This window comes from Thalassophryne amazonica, chromosome 8 (assembly GCF_902500255.1).
Source record: "Thalassophryne amazonica chromosome 8, fThaAma1.1, whole genome shotgun sequence".
Lineage (NCBI taxonomy): Eukaryota > Metazoa > Chordata > Actinopteri > Batrachoidiformes > Batrachoididae > Thalassophryne > Thalassophryne amazonica.
The window spans coordinates 57,676,356-57,698,413 of NC_047110.1; the positions used below are offsets into that span (position 1 = coordinate 57,676,356).

The 22,058-nt window shown below is 47.0% G+C and overlaps 1 protein-coding gene across 2 annotated transcripts in view; it reads left to right on the forward strand.

Annotated features, from left to right (window-relative positions):
- Nucleotides 1–2,206, forward strand: part of pidd1 (p53-induced death domain protein 1) — a 28,042-nt gene extending 25,836 nt beyond the window's left edge. For both annotated transcript variants that reach the window (XM_034176356.1, XM_034176355.1), the window contains one exon: nucleotides 1,667–2,206. In XM_034176356.1, the coding sequence (XP_034032247.1) occupies nucleotides 1,667–1,928 (262 nt within the window). In that variant the 3' untranslated portion in view covers nucleotides 1,929–2,206. The remainder of the gene's footprint in view (nucleotides 1–1,666) is intronic.
- Nucleotides 2,207–22,058: the final 19,852 nt, after the last annotated feature.

Genomic DNA, 22,058 nt, shown 5'->3' on the forward strand with positions numbered 1-22,058 from the left:
AGAGGCACATAGAGGTACCTTCATAGCGGATACATGATAGATGAAAATGTGGGTCATTCGAATAATCGCTGACACACCCATGCGTGGCTCATTATTCATGGCTTATTATTCGGTGGGACCCAGGCTTAAGAAGAAAACTGGCAGTAAAATGTATTCATTCATTTTCTATCCTCGTTTATTCCACTTAAGGGTCATGGGGCGGGGTGGCCAAGAGGTGGGGTACACACTGGACAGGCCACCAGTCTGTCGCAGAGCTGACACATGTACCATACACACGTCACCATTTCACCAAACTCGCATGTCTTTGGAAGTGGGAAGAAGCCGGAGCACCCGGAGGGCATCCACACAAAACCAGCGCAAACATGCAAACTCAACATAGAAAGGACCAGGTCAGATTTGAACCTGGGACCTTCTCACTGTGAGGCAGCAGTGCTAACTATTAAGCCACCGTGCTACCCTGTAAATGTGATTGAAAATAAATTGTATATTTAATTTGTTCAGTTAACTGTGCACTCAGAAATGGACAAATTGTGTAATCAGTGTCCAATTACTTATGGACATCTGTGTTCATTTTTACATTTTCCCCATAATTTCCTTATCACATCACAGTGCAAGTTGTAACGTAAGTGCCCCTAAAGGTGGATTGGAAGTTTGTGAATAGCTGGGTCATACCTACAGTATAAAGAAGTTTCATTGCCATAGTGAAGTTGGTGGAGTTCTTTTACATGTTTGTGATAACCCGGCAAGTCTGTCCCTGTCATCCATGAGTTTACATAGCAGCTGTTTAATAGAATAATCGCTCCAGCTGCACACATCTGCCTCTTTGTCCACAGATGGCATTGACCCATGTGTCTTCTTCAGGGGTATTCAACCTCATTCTTCCTCATTCATACACACCTGACCTCCTTAATCTACCAGGAACAGTTTAAGACAGAAGGAATGGGACACTACAGTACAGTTATATGAAAATTGTTGCTCCCTGACAGTAGAATCACTACTTGAGTAAATGATGTTATCTGTGTGTTCACACATTCATTAGCATATTTAAGGTCTCTGGTACATGATGGAGTGAAATCTAACATCAGTGAAGCAAAACGCAGCCGGAGAGAGCTGGTAGAGCATTTTGATGGTTTTAATCTGCACTGTCAGCCACCGCTGATCCATCTGGGACACTGCAGGAGATTATACACAGATTCTCATCTGGCCCTCTCCCTACTGCTCATGCATGGAAAACATCTGTGCAGAAAAAAATACAGTCTATGATGTGCATACATATCGGGCAGATTATTTTCTGTTTTAAGAGTAGGAATACACAGTCACAGCAATAGAAATCACTGCATTAATTCTAATGAGGATGTTTGATGGATGAAAATGTTTTCTTTGGGAAACAGGTGGTATTTTTTAAAAATCTTATTTTTGATGCATGGCTTTCCAGAACCAATACAAGGTCTGGCTTTCAGCTGCAGGGAGGTTCTCAGCTGACTGTTTTGTAAAACACATCTTGGTACAATATCTTTAGGTATTTTGAATTAAAATGTAATTAAAATATGCAGTATTCTGTGTTTTAAATCAGTACATTTACGTCATTTATCTGTGCATGTCTGTGTAGGTCGCTGTGAGTGGTAGTAATTTTTTGATGCAAAAGTTGTTCCATTGTCTCCATCAGGGACAACCTAGGAGGATTGGTTCTAGACATGCTGTTCCACTGGGCCCGGGGACAAAGGGATGCAGGAGCAGTATCAAGACTGGTGGCTGCAATGAAGGAGAGCGGCAGGAAAGACCTTGCAGATGAGATCGAGGACATAATTAGTCTAGGACGGAGAAAGTACACGGAGTCATTGAAGAGAGTGGGTCTGGAATCTCAGAGCTCTGCCCTGTGTGGAACACAGCAGGAGATAAGCTCATGTTTAATGCACGTGGCTGACTAAACACTTGAGTGACCTGTTTACGGTGTGTCCCCATCATCCCAGTTTTCTATAGAACTGTGTCCTGGAGTATTAAATAACCAAAACAAATTAAAGGCAACGTTGTTGTGATTTGGCGCTATGTAAATTAAATAAATTAAATTAAATCCTCGATCAACACAGTTAATAAGTCTCTTGGGTGTCATCATCTGGCAGTTTATTCCTGTGTTCTCTTCATCCCACAGCACCAGTTCTACTTACCAAAAGTGGCCCACTAGGCAGTTTGCATTCCACACCTAGCTCCAGGCCAGTGGTGGGCACCGTTCCGCTAATTCGCTAACTGCTAATTATCGAAGCTAATGTATTCATTATCGGATTAGCTTTTCAGATAACTTTGAAAACCATCATTGGACCAATTATCTTCCGATAAGTTTTGGTCCGATAACTTTAAGCTGCTAACATATTTTTGCAGGCGTGGTGAACAAAGTTGAACAGTTACAGTTATCTAGTAAGTCTAACATCAGTTGAGTACCTACCTGTTAAATGTTTTGTAGCAGATGTGCAATTCTGTCTTCTGCAGGCAAAGGAGAACTGGTCACAGTAAAGAAAAAAGCTCATTTCTTTTGACCCCATGCTGTTACACTGGCAATATCACCCAAGTTATCCAGAGGCATACAGTTTTAACTTTAACTAATTTTAGTTTTAACTAAACCTAATTTCAGACAAGTTATTTAAATTAACATCAGGTCTGAAGTTTTCTAAAATGAAAATATCAGATATTGTTTTAGTTTTAAAATAATGCACTAATTTTGAAGGTTTTAGTGTGGACATGCTGTGTCCAGGTGCATTATGGGTAATCGCAGTACATTCACAACAGAAGAAATCCATTTGAGACACTCTGATCAGGCTCCACATGGACAACAGCATTAAACTCTTTGTATATTGTGCCTAAAACTCTCATGAATATATTCTCTGGGTTTATAGATGTTATTGTGTTTGTTTTATGTAAAAATGCCAGAAGAAACCCAGGTTGCTTCTCCATTTTCAATTGGAATCATTGCAATTGATTCCTGTTTGCTCTTTAGAGTCCTGCTTATGTCAAACACTGTCTGTCGTCTTTGTTCCAGAGGAATATATATAAGATGTGTGAAATTCAGTTTGTGTTTATTAAATTCCACACATCTTAAACATAGCAGACACGGATTACCTGGAGTTTTGTTTTGGCAAGTTTTCACAGTCTCTACTGCCATCTACTGACCAGTAGTGTTCATGGCAGTATGAGTGTCTGGACGCCAGTAGATGGCAGTGTTCTATTTATTTTGACCCCGGTTATATCAGACGGTTGTCAAATCAGTTCACAACTTGACTGTCTGGCTTTTTGCAAATGGCTTTTTTTTTACCAATAGAAAAAGGCATATTTTACAAAAGCACATTTATATGTAAACACCAACACACACACACACACATACACCTCACATTAATGTGTTGGTTTTTACATAGAGTGTTTACAATCAGTGTTAGCGAAGGCACCTTTTACCCATAATCCCTTTGGCATCTGGCTGTGTTTGTTACAAAACTCCAGAATTAGTGCATTATTTAAAATGAAAAGATATGTTATATTTTAACTTTGTGCAAATGACAGAATTGACATTAATGGAGTTATTCTATCAGTATTAATTTTATTTATAAATCAAAACCATAAGTCAGCACTGCTTTATTTTCCAAGACCTCCACCTCACGACGACACTATTGAGTAGAGAGTTGAGCTTCGCTGCTCCTCTGAACATTGCTGCAAGTTATGTAGTAAATGGGAGCTTCCAGCAGTGGGCAGGGCGCTCAAAGAAAGAAAGGCTGACTCAATGTTTGGGTCTGTGGTCGCCTTTGATGCTGCCAGAAGTGACCGTGATGTTAAAACTCAAAATCAGCTTGTTAGTAGTTGTAAGTGTACCGGAGACAATACTAGAAGTTATCGGTTAGCTGTAGCTTCCGATAAATTTTGGGATGGTTTATAGGATTAGCTTTATAAAAGATAGATTTTCAGTTGGCCGATTATCTGTTATCGAAGCTAACTTTTTGGTTAGCTGTGCCCACCACTACGCTAGGCTAATGAACCAAGCTTTTTAACAACCATTTAAAGTGGGAGCATTTGTTGCAACTATGTGAACCCCAAGACCTTAGATTATTTGCCTTACCCGATAAAACTGAGCATCAAATATGTAGAGAGAAACAAAGTCATGATAAACACCCACATGATGGTAGTAACTCTGAAACAACCTGGGCCGGTTTCATAAAGCAATCTAATTTTTCAGTTTGTTAAACTTAACTTAGTCAACTACAGTTAGTCGCCCAACATTATCCGTCTAATCACCGTTTCACATCGACAGCTAAACTTGTAGATTAGCCATCTTACCTTAGTTGATGGTTTTCACAGGCATAACGGCCTCGCACATGCCGTTGCCAAGAGACGGCTCCAATGTGCAACCATTTTCTTTACTTCCAGGTTGGCCGTTGTCATGAATTATCCAGCCTTTGTTTCATTAACTGGCTTTATTAACATTTACGGACCCATACGAACAGCAGAATGACTTGCTTAAGCCCCTTTCACGCTGGCGTATTCATAGAGCTGCGTATTGTGGTGTATTGTCTACGCTGAGTTGAGCAGCTCTCCGCCCACTTTTAGCAGCTCTACGTCGAGTTTTTGCTCCCTACACAGCAGTATGTTAAGGGCTGCACACGTAGGACGGAAAAAATGAAATGTTTAATTTTCTTTGGCGTAGAGCGCTGGACACAGTTTTAAGCAGGTCTGCTGCATCCAGAATGATTCAGCTGGAGAACATGAGAACAGGATCACACTGCCCACAGCGCCTGTGTGTGCTCAGAACAGGGAATCAAACGTCAACTCAGAAATCCAGAAACAGCAGGTCGGTCGCTCTCTCTGTCTCTCTGTCACGCTTTCTCACTCTGTCTCTCTCTCTCTCTCCCCCTCTGTCACTCTCTCCCTCACTCACTCTCTTTATTGCGCTCTCTCTCTCTGTGTGTGTGTCTGATCAAACAATAAGCACTGTGACTTTAAAATAAAAGCCTCGTTGCTGCATGTCGGTGCGATCATCAAATGCCCTGATCGATCAGGTCTGATCAAACCTGAAAAGAGCTGTGACTCTTTAAAATAAAAGACTCATTGCTGCATGTCGGCGCAATCATCAGATGTCCTGATTGATCAGGTCTGATCAAATCAGCGGACCTGATTGGAGCAACCGGAGCTTTAAAAGTTTAGAGTCACAGCGCTTCATTCACAGCAGCTTTTACCACAGCCAGCAGCATCTGTACACAATGAAAATGATCCACCAAGACAAATAATAAAATAAAAAAATAATAACAATGTTAAATGACTGTGTTTCTGACGTGCACCACACCGTGCAGTAGAGAACAGAGTGCACTTCCACAGGGGCAGAAAATAGCGGCTTTGGCTACATACGTGGCAGTAATGCAACTGTAAAAACCCTCATGATACAGTCCACTGTTTTCTAAGTGCAGTGATGTGTTCTGCACAGCCAGCAGGAGTGAACTGGGTTTAAATAGCAGCAAGGAACACGCGACTGTGCACACATTAAAAAGCGAACACACGCGGCTGCAAGCAGATCTACAAACACAGAAAAAGGCTGAGTATGCGTGCATTTCGGGCGTATCCATCCATCCATCCATTTTCTTCCGCTTTATCCGGAGTTGGGTTGTGGGGGCAGCAGCTCAAGCAAAGCCGCCCAGACCTCCCAATCCACACACACCTCCCCCAGCTCCTCCGGGGGAACCCCAAGGCGTTCCCAAGCCAGCCGAGAGATGTAGTCCCTTCAGCGTGTCCTGGGTCTTCCCCGGGGCCTCCTCCCAATGGGACGTGCCCGGAACACCTCTCCAGCGAGGCGTCCAGGGGGCATCCGGAAATGATGCCCGAGCCACCTCAACTGACTCCTTTCGACGTGGAGGAGCAGCGGCTCGACTCCGAGCTCCTCCTGAGTGACCGAGCTCCTCGCCCTATCTCTAAGGGAGCGCCCAGCCACCCTGCGGAGGAAACTCATCTCGGCCGCTTGTACTCGCAATCTCGTTCTTTCGGTCATGAGCCAAATCTCATGACCATAGGTGAGGATCGGAATGTAGATCGATTGGTAAATCGAGAGCTTTGCCCCCCTACTCAGCTCTCTCTTCACTACGACGGTCCGATACAGTGACAGCATCACTGCAGATGCTGCACCGATCTGTCTCTCGATCTCACGCGCCATCCGTCCCTCACTCGTGAACAAGACCCCGAGATACTTAAACTCCTCCACTTGAGGCAAGGACACTCCACCGACCTGAAGAGGACAAAGCACCTTTTTCCGGTCGAGAACCATGGCCTCGGATTTGGAGGTGCTGATTTTCATCCCGGATGCTTCACACTCGGCTGCAAACCGCCCCAGTGCACGCTGAAGGTCCTGATTTGAAGAAGCCAGCAGAACCACATCGTCGCAAACAGCAGAGATGAGATTCTGTGGTTCCCAAACCAGACCCCTCTACACCCTGGCTGCGCCTAGAAATTCTGTCCATAAAAATAATGAACAGAACCGGTGACAAAGGGCAGCCCTGGCGGAGGCCAACGTGCACTGGAAAAAGGTTTGACTTACTACCGGCAATGCGAACCAAGCTCCTGCTGCGGTCGTACAGGGACCGGATAGCCCTTAGCAAAGGACCCCGTACTCCTGGAGCACTTCCCACAGGGCGCCCCGAGGGACACGGTTGAACGCCTTCTCCAGATCCACAAAACACATGTGGACTGGTTGGGCGAACTCCCATGAACCCTCGAGCACCCGATGGAGCGTGTAGAGCTGGTCCAGTGTGCCGCGACCAGGACAAAAACCACACTGCTCCTCCTGAATCTGAGGTTCGACCATCGGTCGAATTCTCCTCTCCAGTACTCTGGAATAGACCTTACCGGGGAGGCTGAGGAGTGTGATCCCCCTATAGTTGGAACACACCCTCCGGTCCCCCTTCTTAAACAGAGGGACCACCACCCCGGTCTGCCAATCCAGAGGCACTGTCCCCGATCGCCACGCGATGTTGCAGAGGCGTGTCAGCCAAGGCAGTCCCACAACATCCAGAGACTTAAGGTACTCAGGACGGATTTCATCTACCCCAGGAGCCTTGCCACCGAGGAGCTTTCTAACCACGTCGGTGACTTCGGCCTGGGTAATGGATGAGTCCACCTCTGAGTCCCCAGTCTCTGCTTCCTCTTCGGAAGACGTGACGATGGGATTGAGGAGATCCTCGAAGTACTCCTTCCACCGCCCGACAACATCCCCAGGGGCATTTCGGGCATATTTAAATGAAATTCAATGCCACAATACGCAGCTCTACGAATACGCCAGTGTGAAAGGGGCTTTAGGTCTTAGCTTAGCAGTTTCACTCTTCAGTTTCTTCTTCTACACTTCCTTCAAGTGTTTTTGCGCACACAACATTGCTCGTTGTAACGACGCCCAGTGGCTCATGTGAGAACTGTCACAAACACATCATGACAGTCGTCTGTTGCAACCATGACCAAAATTAGAGGAAGCACTCGTTTTGGAGGAATATGAGTGACATAGGGGTGCGCTTGAATGTTCCAGCAAGTGGTGGTATATGATAGCTGCCGTTTTTGAGGTAAGACACTGATGTTTTGTAGACTAAAATAAGCTTAGCCTCATCTGTGCCAGGCTGATAACTTTAGTTGTGTAATGTGAAACTTTATCCAACTAAAAGCTTTGTGCAATGACTAATGTAAAAAAATCAGTCAACTAAGTGAGTTTATTCGACTAAAAAAGATTAGATTGCTTTCTGAAACTGGGCCCTGCTGATGAAATGGTGAATGAACTTTATAAAGGCGACTGCATCCGTGTCTACCTAACTAGGTTGATTCAGGTCAGGGGGACTTTTAGTTCTGATAGACTTTTCACCCTCCATCCAGAAATGCTTAATCAGTTCTGATCAGAGCTGGTGGCTGATGTTCAGCTTCCAGTTGATAGTCCAGTCAAGTTATTCAATTTAAGGCTCCAACCCACCACTAACTGCAAAAAAAACAAAAAAAAAACAGTTTCATGTGCGATTCTTCTCTGATATACCCCAGCAATAACATTAAAAATAGAGAACAATAGAAGGGGTGAAAATGCCCAAAATATGCTAATTTATGTTAATTAGGTACAAACATCTAAGGAACCACTTGAATAACTGGAAATCTTGTATCTGTCATCAACAGAAGGAATGAAATGCTATCCAAATTCACCTGTGGTGTTGTTAGAAATACTAGAAACTGAAATTGGGTGCCCTTTTGGATAATTAGCTATTTATGTAGCCATACTTGTCACCCCTGTTGAAAAAAACAGCAATTTTACCATAACTTTTAGAACTTCACTGAAACCTAAAAATACGAGGTCTATTAGAAAAGTATCCAACCTTATTATTTTTTCAAAAACCATATGGATTTGAATCACGTGTGATTGCGTCAGCCAAGCTTGAACCTTCGTGCGCATGCGTGAGTTTTTTCACGCCTGTCGGTTGCGTCATTCGCCTGTGAGCAGGCTTTGAGTGAGGAGTGGTCCACCCCTCTCGTCGTTTTTTTTCATTGTTTAGTAATGGCTCAGAGACTGCCGCTTTGCTTGATCAAAATTTTTTCAGAAACTGTGAGGGACATCAAAGTGGACACCATTCGAGAAATTCAGATGGTTTTTGGTGAAAATTTTATGGGCTTCAAAGAGATTACGGAGCGTTACTGTCGCTTTAAGGACGGCCCAGAGCGACTGGTGGTGCTCCGTGCTCCGAAGCCGCCATCGACAGGCTGAGCGACCATTTCATTTCTAAACGGATGGCTGTATGGATCCATGACCATCGTGTGCAATTTCTCTGGTTATCACAAGAGCTGGACATCAACAATTTTCCGGCAGATTTCACTTTTAACAAGAGATTTTGTCATGGAAAACCGAGCGGAGGCTTCATGCGTCGCGATGGATTCGCTACTGGAGTAAGACAAAACCACCTCCGTTTTGGTCTCACAGGTTGGCTTTGAGATGGCGTTCAGACAGCTGTTGGTGGTTTTTCCATCGAGTGATTATCCGAGAAATTGTGGATGTGCCTGGACATGCCAGAACATGTCCTGTGAGGCTTCATCACGGCGTTGCTTTGCACCATGCGGCACCGCAGCGACGCGCGGAATTCCTCCGCACGTCTGTCTCAATGTGCCGAAAAAGTGCTGATGTCCACGTCTTTTCACAATTCTTGTGCTAGCCAGATGACATCCCGGATAAAACACAGCGTCCAGTTTGGAAATGAACGGCACATTCCACTGTTACAGGAGTTTTTGTCATGGAAAGAGGAGCGGAGGCTTCGCGCGTCGCAGCGGTGCCACATGGCGCAAAGCAACGCCGTGATGAAGCCTCTTGTGATAACCAGAGAAATTGCACACGATGGTCATGGATCCATACAGCCATCCGTTTAGAAATGAAATGGTCGCTCAGCCTGTCGATGGCGGCTTCGGAGCGCGGCGCACCACCAGTCGCTCTGGGCCGTCCTTAAAGTGACAGTAACACTCCGTAATCTCTTTGAAGCCCATAAAATTTTCACCAAAAACCATCTGAATTTCTCGAATGGTGTCCACTTTGATGTCCCTCACAGTTTCTGAAAAATTTTTGATCAAGCAAAGCGGCAGTCTCTGAGCCATTCCTAAACAATGAAAAAAATGACGAGAGGGGTAGACCACTCCTCACTCAAAGCCTGCTCACAGGCGAATGACGCAACCAGCAGGCGTGAAAAAACTCATGCATGCGCACAAAGGTTCAAGCTTGGCTGACGCCAATCACACGTGATTCAAATCCATATGGTTTTTGAAAAAAATAATGAGGTCGGATACTTTTCTAATAGACCTCGTAAGCCAATTTGATCCTGTTTTATATCCTTTCTTCCATGTCTTGTAAAGGCAAGTAAAAGATGAAAACGAGTTTTCTTACATTAGTAGAGTCCATTATTTCCAGATTGATTCCTGTAGATCACTCTTATTTGATGCAGAATTTTGTATGGTGAATGTAGCTATTTGTAGCATATGCAGGTGAGTTCTTAGAAACTAATTATCTATATCAATCCCAATTGAGCCTGCGTGCCTGTGTAGGCCTTCTGGCATGTGCTTCTGCGGGGTGCATTTATTAAAGTAACTGATCAGATCAATCAAGAAAGGTGATCTTTCATTTTCACAATGCTATGTAACATTAACTGATGAATAAAAAATGTATTTAGTACATAGAGATGCAAAACCTCTTGAAAAAGGCATTATCTCATTTTCATTATTGAGCAGGTCTTAATGCGCAGTGTGAAAAGTTGTGGTGGTCTTACTCATGGAAGAGGGTTCACTGAAAGCCAATGAGCACAGTGGTTGCTGTCAATGCCAGTCTGTTCAGAGGTAAATTTTGCCATGCAGACACTCTCAGGGGTCACATATGTCACAAGAACAGCATAAGGATGTAACCAAGGCGTGACAGAGTAAAGATGTTCATGACATGTTTAAGTTACTCAACACACTGACGCAGCTGGATCCTTTTGGTGGTGACATGTCATTGCGTAGCCTAGTTAGTGGAGTCGTCGCAAACAAGTTGGTTAATGTTGACAGTGCCAAACAAGCAGGACAGGCAATACTTGACAGCATGGTTGGAATGAGCATCAGTGACTTATCTTTTAAGTGAAAAACTGAAGCTGTCACCCTTGCTGTCAAGACATCGACGACAACTAAGGATGATCTGTTGGGAAAGTGTAGGTACACGGACCCACAACAGGGGGCGCAAATGAACGGACAATGGATGAGGTCAAATAACACTTTACTGTTGTGAATGGGCACAACAAATACAATCAGATTACAACAATAGACAAAAGCCAAATCACAAAAGGTGTCGTGTGTGCAGGCTCGAAGATAGGAGACGTCTGTCCAAAGCAGAACCGGAACCACACGATTTCCTCCGCCACCAGACCCCGGGAATACTGGAGCCGCCAAGTCCCGAACTCCCAGGTGGCCACTGCCTTCGCGTGTCGGACCTGGTACTGCTGGCGAGGAACAAAAGAACAATTAAATGTGGGTGCGTCTGCACCCAGGAATCCGCACGGCAGGAAAACTACCTCCACCACTCGTTGGAAAAGGAGTCAGCTAAACAACTCACAAAAGTCACAAAAGATCACTGTTAACCAGTCAGCTGAGCACGTTACCTTCCAGGTAGAACGATATCTCGGCAAAGAGGTGGAGGCGTTGTCCTGCTGATATTCCCCTGCTGATCAGATGATGGGTAACAGCTGTTGCAGGTGATGCGTGACAGCTGTCACCCTGGCTGCTCCTGTGAGGCGACTGCGCCCTCTCGTGCCTGAAGCCCGCACTTCAGGCAGGGCGCCCTCTGGTGGTGGGCCAGCAGTACCTCCTCTTCTGGCGGCCCACACAACAGGACCCCCCCCTCAACGGGCGCCTCCTGGCGCCCGACCAGGCTTGTCCGGGTGGCGGCGGTAGAAATCGGCCAGGAGGGCCGGGTCCAGGATGAAGCTCCTCTTCACCCAGGAGCGTTCTTCGGGGCCGTACCCCTCCCAGTCCACCAAATACTGGAAGCCCCGGCCCATCCTACGGACATCCAAAAGCCGGCGTACAGTCCAAGCCGGCTCGCCATCGATGATCCGGGCAGGAGGCGGTGCCGGACCCGGAGTACAGAGGGGTGAGGTGTGATGTGGTTTTATTCAGGACACATGAAACACAGGATGGATCCGCAGTGAGGCCGGAAGCTGAAGCCTCACCGCGGCTGGACTGATGACCTTAAGGATCTTAAATGGGCCGATGTAACGGTCCTGTAGCTTGGGGGAGTCCACCTTGAGGGGAATGTCCTTTGTGGATAACCACACCTCCTGCCCTGGCCGATACGCAGGGGCCGGGGCCCGCCGACGGTCTGCATGGGCTTTTGCCCTCGTCCGGGCCTTTAGCAAAGCAGAACGGGCGGCACGCCACACCCGACGGCACTTCCGTAGGTGGGCCTGGACCGAGGGCACACCGACCTCTCCCTCAACCACCGGAAACAACGGGGGCTGATACCCCAGACATACCTCAAAAGGGGAGAGGCCGGTGGCTGAAGACACCTGGCTGTTATGAGCATACTCGATCCAGGCCAAATGGGTACTCCAGGCCGCCGGGTGCGCGGCAGTCACGCAGCGCAAAGCCTGTTCCACCTCCTGGTTTACCCGTTCTGCTTGCCCGTTGGTCTGAGGGTGGTACCCGGACGAGAGACTCACCGTGGCCCCCAGTTCCCGGCAGAAGCTCCTCCAGACTTGCGAGGAGAACTGGGGACCGCGATCGGAGACGATGTCTGTTGGAATCCCATGCAGCCGGACAACGTGGTGGACCAGGAGTTCCGCTGTCTCCTGGGCTGTTGGGAGCTTCGGGAGGGCCACGAAGTGGGCCACCTTGGAGAACCGGTCCACTATCGTGAGGATGGTGGTGTTGCCCTGGGACAGCGGGAGGCCCGTGACAAAATCCAGGCCGATGTGGGACCAGGGGCGATGAGGCACAGGCAGCGGCTGGAGTAGGCCTGGTGCCCTGCGATGGTCAGCCTTGCCCCTGGCGCAGGTGGTGCAGGCCTGGATATAGTCCTGGACGTCGGCCTCTAGGGACGCCCACCAGAAGCGCTGCCGGACAACTGCCACGGTTCTTCGCACCCGTGGATGACAGGAGAGCTTGGAGCCGTGACAGAAGTCCAGGACTGCAGCCCTAGCTTCTGGTGGGACGTATAGTTTGTTCTTCGGCCCAGTTCCGGGGTCCGGGCTTCGTGCCAGGGCCTCCCGGACGGTTCTCTCTACGTCCCAGGTGAGGGTGGCCATGATAGTGGACTCCGGGATGATGGGTTCCGGTGGATCCGACAACTCCGCTTTGACTTCATCTTCATGTACCCGGGACAAGGCATCCGATCTCTGGTTCTTGGTCCCGGGACGGTAGGTGATCCGGAAGTCAAAACGGCCGAAGAACAGTGACCAGCGGGCTTGCCTGGGGTTCAGCCGCTTGGCGGTCCTGATATACTCCAGGTTCCGGTGGTCAGTGAAAACCGTGAATGGCACGGACGTTCCCTCCAACAGATGTTTTCCATTCTTCAAGAGCCTCTTTCACCGCAAGGAGTTCTCGATTGCCGACGTCATAGTTCCGTTCGGCCGGGGTCAACCTGCGGGAAAAATAGGCACACGGGTGAAGGACCTTACCGGTCTTCCCGCTCTGGGAAAGCACAGCTCCTATCCCTGAGTCCGAGGCGTCCACTTCAACCACTAACTGGCGACTAGGATCGGGCTGCACCAGAACCGGTGCAGACGAGAAGCGCCGTTTCAACTCCTTGAACGCGGCATCGCAACGATCCGACCAGGTGAAGGGGACTTTTGGTGAGGTCAGGGCTGTCAGGGGGCTAACTACCTGACTGTAGCCCTTAATGAACCTCATGTAGAAATTTGCAAAGCCGAGGAACTGTTGCAGCTTCCTACGGCTAGTGGGTTGGGGCCAGTCTCTCACCGCCGCAACCTTGGCCGGATCAGGAGCAACGGAGTTGGGGGAGATGATAAACCCCAGGAAGGACAAAGATGTGCGGTGAAACTCACACTTCTCGCCCTTCACAAACAGCCGGTTCTCCAACAACTGCTGCAGGACCTGACGTACATGCCGGACATGAGTCTCAGGATCCGGAGAAAAGATGAGTATATCGTCTAGATATACGAAGACGAATCGGTGCAGGAAATCCCGCAAGACATCATTAACTAATGCTTGGAACGTCGCGGGGGCGTTTGTGAGGCCGAACGGCATGACCAGGTACTCAAAGTGACCTAAGGGGGTGTTAAATGCCGTCTTCCACTTGTCTCCCTTCCGGATCTGAACCAGGTGATACGCATTTCTAAGATCTAGCTTAGTGAATATTTGGGCTCCATGCAGGGGCGTGAACACTGAATCCAACAGGGGCAACGGGTATCGATTACGAACCGTGATTTCGTTCAGTCCCCTATAATCAATGCATGGACGAAGTCCGCCGTCTTTTTTACCCACAAAAAAGAAACCTGCACCCATCGGGGAGGTGGAATTCCGGATCAACCCGGCGGCTAAAGAGTCCCGGATGTAGGTCTCCATTGATTTGCGCTCAGGTCGTGAGAGGTTGTACAGCCTGCTGGACGGGAACTCAACGCCTGGAACCAAATCAATGGCACAATCGTACGGACGGTGGGGGGGAAGGGTGAGCGCCAGATCCTTACTGAACACATCTACAAGGTCGTGGTACTCCACCGGCACCGTCCCTAGATTGGGTGGGACTCTGACCTCCTCCTTAGCCTGGGAACCGGGAAGAACCGAGGAACCTAAACATACCCGATGGCAGGTCTCGCTCCACTGAACCACTACCCCGGACGGCCAATCGATCCGGGGATTGTGTTTTAACATCCAGGGGAACCCTAGTATCACGCGGGAGGTAGCAGGAGCCACAAAAAACTCGATCTCCTCCTGGTGATTTCCTGACACCACCAGAGTTACTGGTGGTGTCTTATGTGTGATTAGAGGGAGTAGGGAGCCAATGTAGTGCCCGCACCTGCACAGGCGAGGTAAGCGCCACTAGAGGGAGCCCTACCTCCCTGGCCCATCTGCTGTCTAACAGATTCCCTTCAGAGCTCGTGTCCACCAGTGCTGGGGCCTTCAGGGTTAAATCCTCATAAAGGATTGTCACTGGGAGTCGTGTGGCAATATGGGTATGTCTCACGTGAATGTTTTGGCCCACCCCTAACCCAGTGTCTAGGGGCGGGCGTTGGTGTTTTAACCGCTCGGGGCAGTCCCTCACTTGATGCTCTATTGAGCCACAAACAAAGCACGCTCCGCGGACCAGTTTCCTCTGTCTATCTGGTGCCCTAAATGTGGCCCTGCTCGTGTCCATAGCTTCGTCAGGAGGGGGAGCTGTCACCACACGGAGCGTAGAGGCCGTGGAGCGTGGGGAGGGCGGAACTCGGTCGGAACCGGAAGGGAGAGGAATGGCGCGTGCCCGGCCACGCCCTTCGTCTCGTTCCCGACGGCGTTCTTCTAACCGATTGTCTAATCGTATAACGAGATCAATAAGCCCGTCTAAATCCCGCGGTTCGTCCTTGGCCACCAGGTGCTCCTTCAGAACTAACGACAGTCCGTTTACGAAGGCGGCGCGGAGGGCAGTGATATTCCAGCCGGACCTCGCAGCCGCGATGCGGAAGTCGACTGCATAAGCAGCTGCGCTCCGGCGCCCCTGTCTCATTGACAGCAGCACGGTTGAAGCGGTCTCTCCTCTATTTGGGTGATCGAACACAGTTCTGAACTCCCTCACAAACCCATCATATATCAGAAGGAGCCGCGAATTTTGCTCCCAGAGCGCTGTAGCCCAAGCGCGTGCCTTGCCGCGAAGCAGATTAATCACATAAGCTATCTTACTAGCGTCAGTCGCATACATAACGGGACGTTGTGCGAAGATGAGCGAACACTGCATAAGAAAGTCCGCGCATGTCTCCACACGCGCATGTCTCTGGAGGGCTTTTGTATGCTTCAGGGGAAGGTGGGAGGGGTCGTTGAACGACCTGTGGAACGTCACTGTTGCGCACAGGATCGACAGGAGGGGGAGCCGCAGCAGCGCCCTGAGGACGCGCTTCCACCTGCGCGACGAGAGCCTCCACCCTGCGGTTAAGGAGGACGTTCTGCTCGGTCATCTGATCCAGCCGAGCCGTAAAAACGGTGAGGATTCGCTGCAACTCACCGATCATTCCTCCTGCAGACGCCTGTGCGCCCTGCTCTTCCATTGGCCGTTCAACAGCCGGTTGACACCCCTCGGGGTCCATGACGTTGGCCGAGATATCCTGTTGGGAAAGTGTAGGTACACGGACCCACAACAGGGGGCGCAAATGAACGGACAATGGATGAGGTCAAATAACAACACTTTACTGTTGTGAATGGGCACAACAAATACAATCAGATTACAACAATAGACAAAAGCCAAATCACAAAAGGTGTCGTGTGGGCAGGCTCGAAGATAGGAGACGTCTGTCCAAAGCAGAACCGGAACCACACGATTTCCTCCGCCACCAGACCCCGGGAATACTGGAGCCGCCAAGTCCCGAACTCCCAGGTGGCCACTGCCTTCGCGTGTTGGACCTGGTACTGCTGGCGAGGAACAAAAGAACAATTAAATGTGGGTGCGTCTGCACCCAGGAATCCGCACGGCAGGAAAACTACCTCCACCACTCGTTGGAAAAGGAGTCAGCTAAACAACTCACAAAAGTCACAAAAGATCACTGTTAACCAGTCAGCTGAGCACGTTACCTTCCAGGTAGAACGATATCTCGGCAAAGAGGTGGAGGCGTCGTCCTGCTGATATTCCCCTGCTGATCAGATGATGGGTAACAGCTGTTGCAGGTGATGCGTGACAGCTGTCACCCTGGCTGCTCCTGTGAGGTGACTGCGCCCTCTCGTGCCTGAAGCCCGCACTTCAGGCAGGGCGCCCTCTGGTGGTGGGCCAGCAGTACCTCCTCTTCTGGCGGCCCACACAACATGATCAACAGCTTTGAAGTATGAACTCTACAGCTACCCAGCAGCTCTGTTCGAGTCAACTGTCTTCCTCAGAGAAGCCAACAACCCTGGCTTTGCAGATGCAATGTGGGAATATGTGAAAGAGTCGCAGCCAGATTATCTGCCTTCTTCTGTCCTTAACTATGTGCTCGATAGGGGATCCTCATACAGAGAATTCCTTGGCCAAGACAGGATTTGATTGATCAAATCTGTCAATTACACGTGGTCTATGTTACTCAAAGGTACTCAAAAGCAACCATTGTATTTGATGGCTCCCCTGCAGGACTGTCAACTATGGATGTTACTCACTTGCGCAGGACAAAGGGTTGCTACAGTCCTGAGGTACACTTTTCTGGCACCACTGCTATTTCCTTCAAGGAAGTGGACTTTTTGTCAAACCCAGTAAGCAAGCAGAGGTTCAGAAACATTTTGAGTGATAAACTGGAGAGAGTAGGAAGTGTTGTCCATCATGCCAAGGGAGATGCTGATACACTAATTGTCATGACTGCAGTGAAATTGCCTCAATTTGTTGACACTGTTCTAGTTGGAGAGGACACAAATTTATTGGTTCTGCTTTGCTATCATGCAAAGAATCTCCCAAAGGCAGTCTATTTTTGACCAGAACTGAAGTTAAATTCAAAGAGCTGCAGAGTATTGGACATACAAAAGGCAAGGGATATCCTTAAGGAACCTGTATGTGAAAACATTCTATTTGCACATGCCATTTCCGGTTGTGACACAACCTCTAGACTGTGGTGTTGGGAAATGTGTTGTGTTCAAAAAGTTGCTCAATTCCTCTGAATTCAGGAAACATGCAGAAATTTTTCTGACTGGCTCAGATACCGAATATGATCGAATTATTGATGCTGGGGAGAAGACAATTGTGTCCCTCCACCATGGAGTTAAAAATGACAGCCTCGACAAAATTAGATGACTGCGAGAAAAGATTGTCAGGTGTTCAAAAGACATTCGGGCAGAGGTTTTGCCACAAACTTCAGGTGCAGCAAAGTACCGCTCACTACATGTCTTCCATCAAATATGTGAATGAAAAGGAGAAAGCCTAAATGCCACTGAATATGGGTAGAAGCTGTGGAAACCAAAATGGTAAACATTGCTTTTCTGTTAACTAAATGTTGTTTGATCGCTTGTAACCCCATGCTTAGTATGAAAGGCATCTGATAAGATATTCCTTCAGCATTGCAGCACATCTGATAAAACATCACACAAATCACCTCTGAGTGACACAACCTGCTGCAAGCAACTCTGATCAGTCAATACAAGAAAAGACACTGTCTTAAATAAAGACAAGTTTCACAGTTGGACATTGGTCATAACCTCCAAATGACCCCTGATCCGCACCATGATAAAAAACATATGCGCTCAGATGAAAGGGACTCTGATCATCATAGCACTGTGAACCACAAACACTGTGACAAAATCCATCATTCTTGGTCTTTGTTTTAACAACCTGTTTCTTTTTAATTAACTCTGTGTTTATGTTTGACAGATGCATTCTTTAGATACTGTACGCGGAACTGCCCTCACGCCCCTCTGCCCTGACATGTGGATAAAAGCAGAGCCCAGAAAGCCACACTTTACACTGTTCCAATCAGAACACCCTGTTTGGTACAGTGTCCAAAGCTTTGTATTAACGAGCCTGTTATTTGACAAACGGTCAATGTCTTGATTCTTTCTTTCCATAGACAGCCTGAAAATCCTTCCACCTCGACAAGTTGGTGTCAGAAGTGGGATTCTCTCGACCAGTGGACCAGATCAGACAAATGGCCAAACAGATCCAGTGATCTGCCTCGTACCCTGCTTAGGCTTTAACGGACGGAGGAGGACCGACCGGTTGAATCATCAGTGTTGTGTGGGCCGCTGAAGAGGAGGTACTGCTGGCCCACCACCACCAGAGGGCGCCCTGCCTGGAGTGCGGGCTCCAGGCACCAGAGGGCGCTGCCGCCTCATAGGAGCAGCCAAGGTGACAGCCGTCACCTATCAACTGAGACAGCTGACATCCATCAGCGGAGGGGTATATCAGCTGGACGGCATCTCCACCTCATTGCCGAGATATCGCCCTACCAAGGAGGTAATATACTCAGCCAATTGTGTTGTCTTCTTGACGTAATACCTTGTTACTTTTGCGCAGATAGCGAGTGGAACAGCAGGAGACTGTATTGGACCTTATTGATAAGTACACACATTCCTGCACTAACCAGTGTTTTTCTGACGAGAGGTGGAGGTGGTTTTTCCACCCTACGTGTTGCTGGGTGCAGCCGCACCCACATCTGACTGTCTCTGTTCCTCCCTTTCTGTAGGAGCAAGGAACATTCTTTGACTCTGAGTTTTGTAGGAAATACTAACCGCTGCGATGTTATTTCTGAGCTTGTAGGAAATAAAAGTCATTTTATTTATGAGTTGTAAAAAAACACACACAAAAAAAATATATATATAATTATTTTTTAAATTATTTTCTGAGTAAAATGGAAAATAAATCACGAAAAGGAAGCAAAAAAGACGAGGCTGCTCTTACAGACAGAAAGTAGACTTTGATGAATCTGCGTGCGCAGCAGTCAGTGCCTGCGGGAGAGAAAAAAGCTTGAGTATCGATCTTTTTACACGAGTATTGTTCAATATCAATACCAGCATTGGTATCGATATTATCTATATTAGCATCGATCTGCCCACCTCTACTCAACACACAATTAGACTGATTAGGCTCTGTCTGTAGTGGCAAGGGACCCAAAGTTGGGCTTTTTATGGGCTTACCTTGTCTTGGGATAATTCAGGGGTCTCCAGTGACCTCGCTTTCCCCTTTATCTCTTATCCCGCACGTCTGTTGATTTGAAAGAAGGTTTTGACCAGTTATTTAAGTTTGAACATAATTACTCTGAGGGCTAGACCAGCACTCAGAGATTTATTTAACAGAATTTAAATGTCACAGAATTTAACAGAATGCAAGTTTTACAGAATGAATGAGCTCATACCAAGAAGTTCTGAGGGTCCCAGGAGCTGAGAGCTTCCAACCAGGCGTCTGGTGTTCCTGCAAGCGACGATCTCACCCGTCTGGTCACAAGGTCGAGTCTCTGGCAAATACACACTGTGTACTCCAGTCTTAAATGCCACCATGTTCCATTCCATTGTAGATGCACCACAGCTGTGAGTCCTGACGAGCCGCAGGTGATCAGGGTGAGGTCCTGATAAACTCAGCTACACAGCCACTCAGTCCCAAATGCAAGCCACCTGGAAGGAAAAACAAAAGACAGAAACAAAAAGGCAGCCAGGCCCCCCAGCCATACAACAATTAGCACATCTCAAAATTGCACAATATTCTAACAAACAAGTCTAATTATACCCGGGTATCAGGTTTTATCTCCTTATCTAACTGGTCAGTACTGGCGTCCTGTTCCATATGCTGTTTCTGTAGGAGCAAGGAACATTCTTTGACTGAATTTTCTAGGAAATACTAACCGCTGCGATGTTATTTCTGAGCTTGTAGGAAATAAAAGTAATTTTATTTATGAGTTGTAAAAAAACAAAAAAAAAAAAAATATATATAATTATTTTTGAAATTATTTTCTGAGTAAAATGGGAAATAAATCACGAAAAGGAAGCAAAAAAGATGAGGCTGACTGCTCTTCTCCAACTGTACAAGTAATGAAAGGAAAATATGGTGAAGAATGTATCTCTCATTTTAAGTTATGGGTGAGAGCAATTTTGGGTTCCCAACAGGAGGTAGCTTAAGCAGAAATCAGTTAGTTTAAAAGAATCCATGGATAAGAAAAAGGGGAAGGTCATGTCACAAACAAGGGTAAGGCCGGTGGATGTGGCAGATATATAGAAGATTGTTATGCCACATATAAAGTCAACTGAATGTGATTTAAGAAACAAAAGACATCCATCCAATTCCCTATATCTGAGTCTGGCTGTGCCAGACGTTAAAGGTCCAAGTCTGCGAAGGGATGACTGGTGTCCTGTGTTTCGCCAACCTTGACCACAGCTACCAGATCAGCAGCCTGTCACTGTCCAGCCAGGTCTGTCAGCTCCATCACAACATGTGCCTTTACAACCATCTCCATCAGATGATCCACCAGGCAAATACAACCCCTGGCAAAAATTATGGAATCACCGGCCTCGGATGATGTTCATTCAGTTGTTTAATTTTGTAGAAAAAAAGCAGATCACAGACATGACACAAAACTAAAGTCATTTCAAATGGCAACTTTCTGGCTTTAAGAAACACTATAAGAAATCAAGAAAAAAAGATTGTGGCAGTCAGTAACGGTTACTTTTTTAGACCAAGCAGAGGAAAAAAATATGGAATCACTCAATTCTGAGGAATAAATTATGGAATCACCCTGTAAATTTTCATCCCCCAAACTAACACCTGCATCAAATCAGATCTGCTCGTTGACACTAACCCTATGCCATGACATTGACCCCATGTGTCTTTTTGCAAGGAATGTTTTCACAGTTTTTGCTCTATGGCAAGATGCATTATCATCTTGAAAAATGATTTAATCATCCCCAAACATCCTTTCAATTGTCCAAAATATCAACGTAAACTTGTGCATTTATTGATGATGTAATGACAGCCATCTCCCCAGTGCCTTTACCTGACATGCAGCCCCATATCATTAATGACTGTGGAAATTTACATGTTCTCTTCAGGCAGTCATCTTTATAAATTTCATTGGAACGGCACCAAACAAAAGTTCCAGCATCATCACCTTGCCCAATGCAGATTCGAGATTCATCACTGAATATGACTTTCATCCAGTCATCCACAGTCCACGATTGCTTTTCCTTAGCCCATTGTAACCTTGTTTTTTTTCTGTTTAGGTGTTAATGATGGATTTTGTTTAGCTTTTCTGTATGTAAATCCTATTTCCTTTAGGCGGTTTCTTACAGTTCGGTCACAGACGTTGACTCCAGTTTCCTCCCATTCGTTCCTCATTTGTTTTGTTGTGCATTTTTCAATTTTTGAGACATATTGCTTTAAGTTTTCTGTCTTGACGCTTTGATGTCTTCCTTGGTCTATCAGTATGTTTGCCTTTAACAACCTTCCCATGTTGTTTGTATTTGGTCCAGAGTTTACACACAGCTGACTGTGAACAACCAACATCTTTTGCAACATTGCGTGATGATTTACCCTCTTTTAAGAGTTTGATAATCCTCTCCTTTGTTTCAATTGACATCTCTCGTGTTGGAGCCATGATTCATGTCAGTCCACTTGGTGCAACAGCTCTCCAAGGTGTGATCACTCCTTTTTAGATGCAGACTAATGAGCAGATCTGATATGATGCAGGTGTTAGTTTTGGGGATGAAAATTTACAGGGTGATTCCATAATTTTTTCCTCAGAATTGAGTGATTCCATATTTTTTTCCTCTGCTTGGTTAAAAAAGTAACCGTTACTGACTGTCACAATCTTTTTTTCTTGATTTCTTATAATGTTTCTTAAAGCCACAAAGTTGCCAACAGCACGCACAACAGCAAGATGACTTTGGCATGCTAATGATTGAGTTTCCTGGTGCCAACGGCGAGAATGTCC